General features: G+C 34.3%; 1 protein-coding gene across 16 annotated transcripts in view; it reads left to right on the forward strand.

The window, feature by feature from the left end:
- AKAP9 (A-kinase anchoring protein 9) overlaps nt 1-15,390 on the forward strand; it is a 150,731-nt gene that overhangs the window by 91,844 nt on the left and 43,497 nt on the right. For 15 of the 16 annotated variants that reach the window (XM_058525336.1, XM_058525346.1, XM_058525365.1 and 12 more), the window contains one exon: nt 14,901-15,063. In XM_058525336.1, coding sequence (XP_058381319.1) covers nt 14,901-15,063 — 163 coding nt within the window. Of the gene's footprint in view, nt 1-11,192; nt 11,473-14,900; nt 15,064-15,390 lie in introns of those variants that run through there. The other variant, XM_058525409.1, reaches the window with a different exon arrangement.

Here is a 15,390-nt window from a genome sequence, read left to right on the forward strand (position 1 = left end):
TAAGCTGGGGAACGACTAAATGTTTTGTTTCTACTGTCCCACAGATATTTAGTTAGGCTCCCCTTTAAATATTGGTTGTCTTTGTGATAACCAGTGCTGATATCAATAGTCTTTTTTTCAGGTGGTAAGGGTTAATGTAATGTGCTGATGGACTCTTCAAGTTCTAAAATTCAGTGTTGTTTTAATTTTCAGATTTTCTAGACTCTTACACATAACTTTTTTTGATCCCAAAAGAGATTTTAACTTCACCATTGTATGAAATATTCCATTATTATATATATTATTTATTTGAAGGAATAGTATAAGGAATCTCTGAAACAAACCATATGCTCTAGTATGTCATAACACACTGCTATTACAATATGATAACAAATCAAACCTACAATTCTTTCATGTGATTTTTACATCTTTTTCACAAATAGAATAGATTACCTCACTCTGCTATCTCTTTGTAGGAAATTAAAGTGAGGGACAGTTTCTGTATTAAAGAACTATTTTTATACAAATTTTAAAGGGGTATAACCATTGTCTTTATAACTTAAATTGCAGTTTTCTGTCTATAAAATTTTTGCACTATGTATGTTACTGTCTCTTAAGTTACTGTATGCAGAATTTTTAAAATTATTTGCTGCTTTAAAATGAAGTAAATTCACTTATTTATTTAAAAAATGTTTATCTTAAAACAACTGTAGAATCATAGCTGTCGTGTTAATCAAATGAGTGCTTCGTTGTCATAAGCTGCAGAGCCAGTATTATTAACATTTTCATTGATGTCTTTATTCAGCGTGTCCTAGATCCGTGTGTATTTCAAACAGAAGTTGAGAAGTTGAAAGAGTGTCTTTGATCTCTTGTTATTCCTGATGGCTGGCTTTCATTGGTGCCACTCTTTTTCTCTAAGAAATTATTCTGTATAGTATATTTCTGCAATAGCAATGAATGTTGGATGTAGCAAATTTGACAAATATTGTTACATATTTTGTGTTTTAATGCCTGATTCATTTACTTTTAGGTTAAGTTAGTGATTATAGACCATTTCTTGAGTCATTTCTTGGTTAATGACCCTTGAAATAATTTTTTAACAAGCTACTATTTGGTTAACTTACATCAATCCATTATTCTTTTTTTTCTCTTGATAACTTTCTATTGGCATTCAACGAAGAAGGCATTATCAAAATAACATATATTCAGTGAAATATTTGTCCTCCAAAAAGTCTTCAGATTGACATTTAACGAGAGTTTTGCCCAGGTTCATTCTTTGTTGGGAGACAGTCTCAATTCTCTTCTGTGATAGACTATGGACTGTATCTTGAAGAGCAAAAGAATCCCGAAATTACCACACATTACAGTGGGACTTCACTAATTGGCCATGAGAATACTGTTAAACTTCTGGTTTGCACCTTGACTGACTGACCAAACTAAGGTATTCATATGGAGTTAAGTAGGTCTCAGAAATGTTTCCATAGATAAATTCTGAAGATGTAATATGATATATATAGTTATATAATGGAAGAAATTGCTATCTTCGAGCAATTCTTGGTTTTCTGAAGCTTTCTTTCATAGCAGGTACAAAACAATTGAAAAGCTTTTGCTTCAGTAACTCAGAAACTTCCTTGAGCATCCCAAAGAATTAAAAGAAGTGTAGTAGTCTTAAAAACTCAAATCTTTGTGTATTTGCTAATACACAATAGAAAGTATGACTGTTTGCACAAAAAACAATCTCGTCTTTCACTAAAACCACCATGAGTTATTTTTCATTGCCAACATCCTATGTGCTAGTAAGGAAATGGCACCAATAAAAACCTGCTTCATTTGTGTTATTAATTTAAGAAGACATTAAATTGTACTCTTGGATCAAAGAATTTTAATGTTCACTGTATTTTGCTTTAGCCTCTGGTTCAGTAGACTTTACTTAAGCTCAAACATTGAAATTATGAATGCTATGTCATAATGTGAAACTCCATAGCTACTATAAGAAAATACATATTTTCTACTAAGATTTCCTATTTTTTAAAGTCTTTACTTTTCTAATTAACGTGAGCCCTGGATTGGCTTTCTTTTAGAATGCTTACGCATAAACCACTAACAATATGCTACTCTACTGACAACTGAGCCAATTCAGGTGTTTTCAGCTGTTGCTTCTTAGCACTTTTAAAGCTTGAATGCATATGAATCATAATTATCCCTTTTATTAAGTTGTATAATATAGATGATCCTATACCGAATTTCTACATGATCCTGCTCTTTTTTTGTTTGCTTATTTCACCCATATTAATGACTGAATTTAATTTTAATTTCTGTGATTTGTACTCTTTCATACCATGAAAACAACTGTTAATACTTTTCCTTTCTTGACCACTGTTAAATATTTTTGACCTGGATCTTGAGCGCTGTTAATACTGTTGCTACTACTTGATACCATTGTAAATTATGGACAGTCTAGTTAATGCAATATAATATTTGTCTTTTGACAAGCACCATGGGGAACAGTAAATAAATCAGAAGTGATCAGTGGTTGAACTCATTCCTACAGGCTACTAAAGAAAACCCTCCCCCGGATTATAAACCGTTAATACTGCCAACAGGCAAGTGTGTGGGATCAACCTGAAATACTCAGTTTCCCACGCCAGGTCACAGCTCGTCACATCTCCTTATGTGACCAGATAGTGAGGTACACTAGGAGCCTCACCATGGCATTTTCCAGATTACTCCTAATTTGTTAAATACTAAAGCAACAATATGTTATTTAGCTTTTACTGTACTGCTTTAGTTTAAATATTACTGAACAGATCACAAAAACTTTGCCTAGATTAGTAAGTAGTTCTCAAAGTGCAGTCTCTAAACCAGCAACATCAGCATCACTAAGGACTTGTTTCTAATGTAAATTCTCAGTTCCCACCCCAGACCTACTGAATGAAGGAGCCCAGCAACTTGTGTTTTAACAAGTCCTTTAGGTGATTCTGATACACACTAAAGTTTGAGAATCACTGATCTAGACATTAGTAGTATAATGTTTACATTATTATAGCTGTATTTTGAAGTGTTCTACTAATATTTAGAATATAAAAGGTTGAAATAGTTGTTGACATTTGGTATAAAAATCAAATATTTCTTAGGTGTATTATATTTTTAAGGCAATAGGAGTAGGAGCTTTGTAAAAACTTTCTTTTAAACTAAATTTAGTTCAGTTACTGCTCTTCTGTGGATAGTTGTTTAAACTCATTGACTTCTTCAGAATATTCTCATTAATAACTAAAATTATTTTACACCTGATGAATATTTTTAAGTCACTTAGATTGATACAAAAGAATGTGTTATCATCTTTGTGTAATTCCATTTTCCTTTGAATGTATCATTCTATGTTCCTTTTAATGTGGTATTCCATTTTCCTTTTAATGTGTCATTATTTGGTTCTGCTTCATAATGGTATATTTCCCTTTTGCCTTATTTTTTACTTGTTATGAAAAAATCTAAAACAGACCTGAGAGACACTGCTATGATATCTTTGTGCTTGCAGTGAAAGAGAAATTCAAGTAAATAGCTCAAGGATACCTTGAGACTAGAAAAGTGAGCAGCATCTGACAGGTTTTGGTAAGGTGGGACCAAGTAAAGCTTATTGGAGGACTTGATGTTTGAGATGAGTCATTCATTCGTCTAATTTATTGAGCACCTACGATATAATAATTGCTATTCTAGATACTGGAGGTGCAGCAAAGAACAAAATGGACAAAGTCCTGCTCTCATAGAGCTTTCAATTTAATGGTGGAGCCCAGCAATAAATAAGTATATAGTATGTCAGATGGTGAAATCTGCTGTGAAGAAAAATAAAATAGAGGGAGATAGAGCATGATGGGGAAAGGGAACATTTTATATAAGAAATTAAGGAGGTCCTCTTTGATAAAGTGGTATTCAAGCATATTCCTTAAGGATGTGTAGGAGACAGCCATGTAGGTAAGTAGGGGAAGAATGTTTCAAGCAAAGGAATAGCAAGTACAAAGGCCCTGAGGTGGTCATGTGCTTGCTCTTTTTGTGGCTGACAAAGAGCCCAGTGCAGCTGGAGCAAGGAGAGTGGGGAAAGTGGGAGATGAGGTGAGAGATACCTGGGAACCAGATCACACGGAGCTTGGGATTTAATTCTTAATGAGACGCAGAGTCATTGGGTACAATTTTTTAACTTTTTATTTTGAAATAATTCTAGACTTATAGAAAAGTTGCAAAAATAGTACAGAATTCCCATGGCCCCTTCACTCAACTTCCCCTAATGTTAACATCTTGCATAATCATACTATAATTAGCAAAACTTACTAATTAAAACTGGTACAGTTCTATTATCTAAACTGCAAACCGCTTGGATTTTACCAGTTTTTCCACTAATGTCCTTTTTCTGTTCTAGGATCTGTTCCAGGATCCCACACTGCATCTAGTTGTCATGTCTTCTTCATCTTCTCCAGTCTGTGGCAGTTAGTTCCTGAGTCTTTCTTTGTCCTTCATGACCTTGACACTTGTAAAGGACTTAAGTTATTTTGTAGAATGTCCCGTAATTTGGATTTGTCAGATGTTTTCTCATGATTACATGAAGCTTATGCATTTTTGACAAGAATACCAGAGAAGTGATGTGCCCTTCTCAGTGTGTCATATCAGAGGGCACATGATGTCAATCTGTCTTATTACTGGTAATGTTAAATTAATCTTGATTGCTTGTAGTATCTGCTGGGTTTCTTCACTGTAATATTACTATTTTTTCCTTTGTAATTAATAAATAGCGTGGGGGAGATATTGTGAGACTATGCAAATAACCTATTTCTCCTTATTCTTTCACCCACAAATTTTGGGATCCATTGGTAGATCTTGCCTGCACAGTTATTACTGTGGTGTTCTAATGGTGATTTTCTATTTTCCTCATTCCTTCCTTTATTAATTGGAATTATTCTGTAAGAGTTGTCTCTTCATTCACATTTATTTATCTAACTAATCAGGATCTATATGGACTCATGGCTGTTTATTTTTTTCAATGGGTTATAATCCAGTACTATAATAATTTGTTTTGTTCCAGCTTTGGCATTGAGAACTCTTTCAGGTTGGCTCTTGTGCCCTTTTTAAGTGCTTGCTTTTGTGAGCATTTGCGCTATCAGAGGCTCCAGGCCCATCTCATATTTTCTCTGCCCCAACCCTAGAATCAACCACTTCTCCAAGAAATTCACATTCCTTTTATCAGAGAATGCTATTTAGGAACCAAGATCTGAGTGCTAGATGTGCTCATTGTTATAGGGTGTCATGACTTCTAGGTCCTCTCAGCAGACAATCTGAAAATATATGTAATATATTAACCCGTGAATCTGTATTTATTTCTTATATATAGTAAAAAACGTAAGTTCATACTGATACCTCCAATTCCTATCCAGTACCACAGCATTCATTCTACCCTTCCCTGCTTGCTTTGTAACTTTGTTCTCCAACAGTGAGAAACCAGGCTCTCGTTATCTACAGTATTTTTACTTATTTGTTCAGCCTTATATACCCAAAAAGTAATTTCACAGTTGCAACCTATACCCTTGTGAAAAACAAATTTACTAACTAGAGTACGATATTTATGTACAGTAAACGTTTTATCTTTAGCCTTATAGTATGCAGTCAAAATACTGTTTGTCAAAGTATCTTAGGTTAACTCTTTTTTCTCCCACTCCTTCACTGTGGTTTTGGTATTCATTTTTAATATAGTTAGAATCATTTCTTACAGTTTTTATTCCTTTGTGGGTTCCCCCACATTCTGGTTAATTTTTTTTTAATTTAGTTATGGTAAATTTCACTCTTTGCATGGATGGTTCTTTCATGACAGCTGTATAAAGTTATGTATCTACCACCACAAGCATGATACAAAATAGTTCCATTACCCTAAAATTCCCTGGTGCTGCTCTTTTTCAGTCAGCCCCTCCTTCACCCCCTGCTCTTGGCAGCCACTGGTTACTTTTCATCCTTATAGTTTTGTCTTTGCCCAGTGTCATAAATGAACTCATCATACATTGTATATTCTTGAGTCTGGCTTCCTTGTCTTACCAAAGTGCATATAAAATTTATGTTGTTATGTATATTAATAGTTTATTCCTTCTTACAGCTGAAGAGTCTTCCATTGTATGGATGCACAGTTTGTTTATACATTTACTGTTAGAGAACATATAGATTTTTTCCAGCTTTGGGTCGTTGAAGTATTTTTGGTGAGAAAATAATATCAAATTTGTGTTTTAGAGATATTGCTTAGGTAGCAGTGTAATGGGTGGATGGGCAGGAAGATGGTGAGGAGAGATGCTGAATACAGAGAGACAGGAGACTCTTAGAACATTCTGAGTGAAAAGTGATAGAGATCAAGTTAAGACAGGAGGGAAGTGATTTCAAAACTTTTAGGAAGTTGAATTTGATAGAAGTTGATATGACTGATTGTATGTGAGGGATAAGGAAGAGGGGAGGAAACCAGGCATGAATCCTCGACCAACCAAGTTATTGATATATTTCATTTACTGAGATAGGAAATGCAAAAGAAGCCAATAATAAGTTCAATTTTAGATGAGGGGGCATCAAGTAAAGATATTCACTAGAGTCTAGAGTTTAGAGAGAACTAGACTGGAGGTTGTTATCCCTTAAAGACATTTGAAGCCATGGTTTTAGAGAGTATACAGAGCTAATTTTTTGTGCTGGTAGAATGCCGACATTTAAAAGAGAGTAAAGGTAGATAAATCTGTGAAGGAGATGGAGAATGAGAGTAAGAGGAAAATCAAGAGAAGAGTGTCATAAAAGCCAGATGAGGAGTGGTTTTCCAAAAGTGTCAGGTACCATAGAGAGGTTATGGATGCTGAGGATTTAGTGTCCATTGGATATTTCAATATGGGTGTCATCAGTGACCTTGGTAGAGGAGAGTTAAAGAAATAGAGTTGAAGAAATAGAGATAGCAATTTCATGACACCTAGCTGTGAAGAAAAGAGGAGAGCACTAGCTTGAGAAAGAGAGAGTCCTTTTTCTAAGGTTAGAATAGTTAATGTTGAGTAGCAGTGGAGAAGTTGAAGATGCAGAACAGAGCGGGTGGGCTTTGTGGAGCCAGGTCTTTGGGGTAGATGAGGATGGAATCCAGAACACAGGTAGAAGTTGTGGTCTTTGGATCAGAGAGACCTTGCCTTCGCTAAGATTGGAGAGAGGAATTATTATTTCTTTTTTTTAATTGAAGTATAATTGACATACAATATTATTCAGGTATACAACTTAGTGATTTGACATTTATATACATTATGAAATGATCACCACAGTAAGTCTAATTACCATCTGTCGCCATACAAAGTTGATACAGTATTATTGTCTGTATTTCCCATGCTGTACATTACATCCCCATGACTTATTTCTTTTTATATCTGGAAGTTTGTACCTCTCTATTCCCCTCATCCGTTTTGCCCACCCCGTCCAACCCTCTCTCTTCCAGCAAGCATCAGTTTGGGAGAAAGGAATTATTACAAGTGATTGTGGGCTCGTGATTGGGGTGGAAGAGGAGTTTCATTGAAAAGGTCCTATAAGGAAATATTGTTAAATATTCAAATTTTTTTTTTCTTTTTTAATGGTGTGGTTTTATGTGTTCTGTAATTTTAGTGGAGGATACATGATTAAGCCTTGTACTTAGTCTTAAGGTTTTGGGCTGCTTTAGGTTCCACAGGTACATCCTGCTTTAATAAAAGAACTATTAAGCATTTTCTTATACTAAAATATCAAGGTATCTGCCTTATAGACTGATTTCATAATATTTATTATTGAGGTATTTTACTTTATGTATTTAATTTGACAAGTGATTTGCCTAATGGCGTGTCCAGATCCATATAATAATACATTTATTATGATGGATTTTACTTCTCTTTTTCCCAGATAGGCTACCATAAAATCAGGCTTATATTCAACCTATTGCAGTTTCCTATTGGTTGGGATAGCTTTCATTATAATATGAGGAAAAGTGCTTCGAGACTACCTTCAAGTCCTTAGAACGGTCATCTTGTCACATAATCTTTGTTCAGCAGTCTCTTTGTGGTTCTGCCAAAAAGTTATCTTTGAGAGTGTGATTTCAGATTCTTGATTCTTGGATCAGGTGGAAATAGAAATTAGTCTGTTGTATGGGAATAGTCTTTCAGCAATTAAAGTCCAGAGTCCAGAGGTACTATTTAGAGCCATGGGAGATTATTAACCAATAGATTCATTTAGGCCTTGGGAGAAATTAATGAATAAGGAATTTACTCCCACAGAATGGTTTTTATTATAAGCAACTCTCGTGAGTTATTAATTATCATTTTTTAGAATAATGGAACCTAAGCTACATGTTTCTATATTTTCTTGAAAAAGGAGACTTTTCCTGAGCATGAAGGAGTAGTATAAGTTAAGATTTTGTTTTGTCATTGTTATGTTTTAAGTATAACTGTAGTCAAAGTGGTGAAATGCATTTTGCCATTAGATGTTGCCCCCATTGTACTTTTGTTAGCACTGATGAGGACTCTTATCAAGGATGTGTATCCAGGATTCAGTCCCTCTATTAAATAACTTAGAGAAATAAGTAAACAAAATCCAAAAGAGAGCAACACAAGTGTTTTATAATTTGAAGGAAATATTTCTCGAAAAAACGGTTAAATAGCTTGACATTGTACAACTAAAGTAAAGCCATTTAGTTTGGGAAACATAACGCTATACCACAAATTAATGGCTTTCACCATACGTTAAAATCTTGATTATCTGAAACCTGGAGATAATGTGTTAGTCTGGATAATTAAAAGGGTATCTTTCTAAAAATTGAAGTCATTTTATTTTAACTGTTTTTGATTGCAAAAAGTTTTATGTGCTTTCTAAAATTAAAAAAAATATATAATTTGAATTATTCCAATCCAGAGTAATCTGTCTGAACATCAATTAATATAATATACCATTAGTTAATATATTGTTGTTAGGAGAGCTGTTTGCCCCTATCCTAAATCATCTTTACTGCTGCTTTGAGTCTTTCCCCCTGATGCCTAATTTTACTCTATTTTTCTTTGTAGTTAGTTTCTTAACCTTTACCTATGTTCCTGGTTATTAAGAGAAGTATCCCCTTACTTAGAGATTTTTGCTTTACATGAATGGAAACAAGTTTTACATGCTTTTAAAAATGGAAAAAAATGGAATATAATTTGAATTATTTTAATTCAGGGTCACCTTTCTGAACATGAATTAATATAATATGTCACCTGTTAATATACTGCTGTTACGAGGGCTGTTTGCCCCATTCTAAGTCATCTTAATCTACTGCTTTTTTGAGTCTATTTTTTCTTCCTGGTTTTTCTCTCTTTTCTTTGTAGTTAGTTCTTACCTTGACCTAAAGATTTCTATTAATAAAGGAATACTTACAGGATTTTGTTTTTGCTTCAAATAAGAGAGATTGGACACCAGATTATCAAAATAAACTGACATTTTCAGAGGGAGCAGGGAGAGAGTATTTTGAGAGATATTTGATATGCTAAGCATGGGTGCCCTCAGTTCATAAAGCTGAGCATCTAGGATATTGATAATTTTGTATCTGCTGAAGCCCCAGTAAAGTTAAATTTACCTGCACCATTGATAGAGTTAGGCCTCTATCTTGTACCAATGTTAAGACATCTTCACAGACTAACTGGAGGGCTTACATAAGAAACCATAATAAATAGAAATTTGTCATTTCCTAGTCCAGAAATTGTAAGAGACAGCTGCTCCTCCCCTGCCTCAAGTCGTTTTCCTGTAGATTCTGGGTCCTCTGTAGAAAATCTCATTTTCTTTGTCCTAATTATTAGCCTACTGTGCGGGGTTTGAGTATTGGCTTCTCTAAGCAATTTGGGGAGTGGAAGTGGCTAAAAGATAGATTTTTGCTTGCTCTAGTATGGGTTTTTCTATAGTAGATAAAGGCTTTGTGGGTTTAGGATGTTTAGTTACTAGATAGAGAAAAGATGCCAAAATGAAAGCTTTTTCATTTATTTGAAACAACTTTCACTTTTGAGGATCTTTTAATATTAAAAAGTAAGTTGTTCATCTTTTAAAATTCTGAGTGGCTGATTTATTCGCTATTGCCCAGGTTTCTAGAGCTATCAGAAGGCTATTATATGCAATGTAAGCTTTTAAATTTTAGTCAGAGTTCATAGGATACGTTAAGTGGTATAATTACCAACTATTATATACAATGCTGCTTAAAAAAGAGAGGTTATTTTTCCTTAACATTCAGTCTATAAACAATTCAATCTGGAAATAGGTTATAACTGAACTATCTGTATTTAGTTCTAGCGACTGCTCAAAAGAATAAGTATTATTTCTAAGAAGATATCAAAAGGAAGTACTAATTTAGTTTTCTAGAAATAATTATGATTATTTGATATACTTGAAGAACTAATTGGTAATGTGGACTCAAACCTACTTGATTTCACATTTTTAAATTAAAACAACTTTATAATGGGGTGGAAAAACACTGGCTTATCTTAGAAGCATTATAAACTTGTCTAAATACCCTTTTCAAAGCTCTGACGTGGAACTTGGATCCTGTTGGGCAGGCTTTTCTGTGGGCATATTAATTCACATTCCACCTGTCAGTGTACCTATAGGTAAAGATATTAAACCACACCCTCTGTTCTGACCTGTTCTTCCGGGGACAGACTAGAATCTTTTAGCTCAGCATGAGAGGCTATTTGAATAGCTCAGTTCAGAGGAGCTTTTACTTTTCAATTGTGGGAAGCAGCAAGAACGAGGGAAATAATGTTGCAACTACATTTCTCAAGACTGCTACTATGGAGATTTAAAACTTGACCTTCCCTGCCAGGTTCTGCTTGGAAGGCTTACTTATTTCCACAGACATATTTGATACGTATTGAAAGCAGTTTTATTGCTCAGCTAATTAGATATTTATATTTTCATTCTTCCATTCTTCAAGTATTTAATTTTTCTAGTTTAAAAGATGTTTTCTTGCTTGTATTTTTGGCTATTTGTTTTTGTTCTGTTTTTTTGATGAAGACTGATGGAGATGTAGCTTCTTTTTTAGATTTGTGGGGTTTTTTCTTTTGTTGTTCAGTTGTATGAATTAATTCTGTAGTGTTTACTTGATAGTGCTGCAAAGAAAATTTCATACTGCTATGGTATATCTTGATAAATTAAAAAGAACTTTTTAATGTAGTGGAAAACTGGTAAAGCAAATGAGGAAAATTGGCAGCTGCATCTTCTAGAATGGATTCGTACGGGACCTATTTGGCAACTGTCAAACTCAGTGGCTCATGGTTGGAAGAACAAGATGAAGACATTTATGAGGTTGAATCTCGCGTGCCTTTACCACATCCTTTTCCTCTGTGTGAACATTTGGATGAAAATAACTCAGTAATTATTAATACTTCTATTTTTCATTTTATTCATAAAAGAAATGGGCACATATTAAAGCTTCTTTCTAAAATTTCACTGCCTACCCCTCCTTATTCAGTAAGTATAAAAAATCTGGTTTTTTATACTTTTAGTTTTAGGTTATACTTTTAGTTTTTTATACATTTAGTTTAAAAAACTATATAACGAGAAATCAACTTTAAATGTCTTTCTTAGGGGTAAATGGAATAGAACCTTTTGTTGTTGTTGTTTGTTGTATTACTACTCATTCATCCTGGATGTATTGAAGGACTAAATTTGGTCTAAGAGCCCCAACTTGGCTATCTTTTTAATTCTAGAAAGCAAAATGAGATAATATTGCAGTTCTGTCATGCCAGGCAGGCTGTTTTACAAGATCCTGCTTGTTCTTAAGAATCTTGCTTTTATATGTTTATGATGCCAATCCTGAGGAAAAATGGAATGATTATATTTAAGGGATTAGGCATTGTGATACCTAAAACAGCTAAATGAATTGTCAGTGAGCCAATTAGGAAATGTTTACAATCATGGCATATTGGCTGTAGTTCTAGACAAGGAAATAGGAAACCAGGATTCTAATTTTAATTTTCTTGCTGACTCCCTAAGGAACTTACCTTCAGTGTTTTTAATATGCTTACTACTCCTGTGAGGAATACATTTTGCTGCTTTTTATGTGAAATGTATTTTATAAACATTGTTAAGGGTTAAGTATACTGCATAGTTAGTATTTCAGGTCCATTTGACACTTAAATATGTTGTGAATGATTCACTACGAGTTATTCAGTGTAACTACAAGTTATTCAGCATTTTTTATGACTTTTATGGCTTTAACTATAATATACTAGCTAATATTTAACAAGCCAGATGGTTTTCAGAATAGTTTAGTTACCTCCCTGGAGACTTTTATATTAAAGTGATAGAATATTTACTGCTGCTTTACACATACTTTAATGATAAGTTTCTTAAATTATTGAAAATATTGAACATGAAGTTTTTATATATTTCATATTATTAGGTATTAGATATGGGTATTATGTGGGTATTAGGAATAAATCATACCTTTACTGGATGAGAGAGATTTTTTAAATATAAAGTATTTAGATGAGCATTTGAAGGGAGTCTCTTATTCCAATAAAGTGTAGGTGCCATCTACTATAATAAATGAAATTTGTTTGCTAGATTTATTGTATTTGACTCTTCTAACTTTTTTGTTAAGTTTTATAAAACTGAAGATATTTCTTATGGTTTTATGGTAAATATTTAAATGCACTTTAAGACTGGTTTAGATCTTGTTAAGTAGAATATAGAAGCAAAGACTTACTTAATTTTCTTATGTAAAGCAAGTATTTATTTTGTTGTGAATGCTTTGTTGTACAGTAAATGTGGAAAAGGAAAAAAAAACTCATATCCTTTTTAGTTAGAGCTTTGAACTTGTTTAGAGATTTCATGTATTTACCAGGCAACTATTTTATAATGTACAGAAAAAAATTACATGTGTACATGTAGAAGCAATTGACATATTTTTAAAGTACAGGCTCTGTAAATTCAGAAGAGTAGATGTGTATGAATTAGTTCATATTTTACAGTCATGTTTCTTTATAATAAAAATTTGTTAGTTATCCACATTTAAAGGAGAATACTCTTTTTTGCCTGTCAAAAGTAAAAATATATAGAGAGTTTTATCTTTTTTGAGGTAACAACATATTATCACGGATATTTTAGGAACTGTTTTATGATTTAAAATGTATGCCTAGGGGCTGGCCCTGTGGCTTAGCAATTGAGTGCGCGCCCTCCGCTGCTGGCGGTCCGGGTTCGGATCCCGGGTGCGCACCGACGCACCGCTTCTCCGGCCATGCTGAGGCCGCGTCCCACATACAGCAAGTAGAAGGCTGTGCAACTATGACATACAACTATCTACTGGGGCTTTGGGGGGGGAGGGGATAAATAAATAAATAAATAAATAAAAATAAAATGTATGCCTAATTTTATATTAGTCTAAAATGTGTATTCATATTATTTTCAAATAGTAAGTTGTGAATGATATTTAAAACAAGAATAATTGCATACTAGATATTTTGGAAATTGATTTAGAGTGACCATAGAAAACTGTAGTAACTCTAAAATCTATTTGCTATGGTAAATACCATTCAAATGTGAAGAGCAGGCATCTTTAAGAGTAAAATATTCTGACTGTACATGAGAATGTACAGTATTTTAAGTATTTTAAGCTTAAAACATGGTAATAATAATTTTCTAACATACTAAGTACTTTGTATATAAATTTGCAAATTCTTACAACATTGTTGTGAGCCTATTAATGTATGTGATTGTTGCTTTTTAAAAATTTTTTAATAATGTTAATGATCTAGAACTAAGTACTAGAAACATTTGAGCTCAATTTTTTCCCGTGTAGTTGTTGCAGTAAAAACAGATAAGCAGGTGCTGACAGTCAGAAACCCAGAAAACTAAGGCAGAGACAGTGCTTTTCTGCAGTTTCATGTAGGTGGTAACAATGATCACTGTTTTTTGAGAGCTTTGGCCTTGAGTCTGCTTAACTGTCATCTTAAAACTTGTTTAAGAATGTAGTCAGCGTCTGTCAGTGACAGCATTTTAAGGAGGCTGTGTTTATGGTTAACTTCTCTGTATTCTAACGTTTTGAAAATAAACTGAATATTCATATGGAGTAGATGTTTCACAAATGGACAGAACTATAAAGCTTTTAGGTGAAACATGGGTTATGAATGTAGTTTCATTTTGTTGTGGCACTGATTTTATTAATTGATGCTATTGTATTAATCTTGTATTATTACTTCTCCACAGCGTACAGCAGGAGTCACAATCAATAAATGTTAAATATAAAAGAAATAAAGTCTATCATAGAGCACATAGTTACATAAAATTCTTTAGCAAATATAAAAAGAGCCTATGCTGTCGTTAACTTGATATCTCCCTTTATATAATAGAATACAGATCTAGTGATGTAAAGTGGTTTATTTCCAAAAGAAGCATATTTTTGTTCAGTAAAATGAGAATACATCTCTTATGGAAAGTTGTACAGAGCAAATCTACTTGTCTACTATGACTTACCCCGCCAACTAATGTTAGCATGCACTAGAAATATTAAATGACTGCGGTTCAACAGTATATCTTTTTTATTTAAAATCCTTTTCTTGGGGCCTGCCCGGTGGCGCAAGCGGTTAAGTGTGCGCACTCTGCTGCGGCGGCCCGGGGTTGCTGGTTCGGATCCCGGCTGTGCACGGACGCACTGCTTGGCAAGCCATGCTGTGCCAGCGTCCCATATAAAGTGGAGGAAGATGGGCACAGATGTTAGCCCAGAGCCGGTCTTCCTCAGCAAAAAAAGAAGAGGATTGGCAGATGTTAGGCTGATCTTCCTCACAAAAAATAAAAAAAATAATAATAAATTCCTTTTCCTTTAAGCTTTAATAGGGAATGACCTGGTATTCTCAACACTTTATCTTCCTTCATGTATACTTTTCTTCCTTGTTTAGCTCGAACATGCGAAAGTTACACAGACAGAGTTGGTGCGTGAGTCATTTAGACAGAAACAAGAAGCGACCGAGTCCCTTAAGTGCCAAGAAGAACTGCGAGAGCGCCTTCATGAGGAGTCCAGGGCCAGAGAACAGCTGGCTGTGGAGCTCAGTAAGGCTGAGGGTGAGTACCTTGCCGTTGGCTACTGAGGGTGGAGAAATTTCAAGTCTAAAGATGGAGATTTTGACACAAGCCAGATTTGGAAACCACCAATCTTCTCTAATTTAGAGTGACCATTGAAAAGTAGTTGTAGGGCTGGCCCCGTGGCTTGGCGGTTAAGTGCCTGCACTCTGCTGCTGGCGGCCCGGGTTCAGATCCCGGGCACACACCGATGCACCACTTCTCCAGCCATGCTGAGGCCACATCCCACGTACAGCAACTAGAAGGATGTGCAGCTATGACATACAACTATCTACTGGGGCTTTGGGGGAAAAAAATAAATAAAAATAA

The sequence above is a fragment of the Diceros bicornis genome, chromosome 3 (genome assembly GCF_020826845.1).
Source record: "Diceros bicornis minor isolate mBicDic1 chromosome 3, mDicBic1.mat.cur, whole genome shotgun sequence".
Lineage (NCBI taxonomy): Eukaryota > Metazoa > Chordata > Mammalia > Perissodactyla > Rhinocerotidae > Diceros > Diceros bicornis.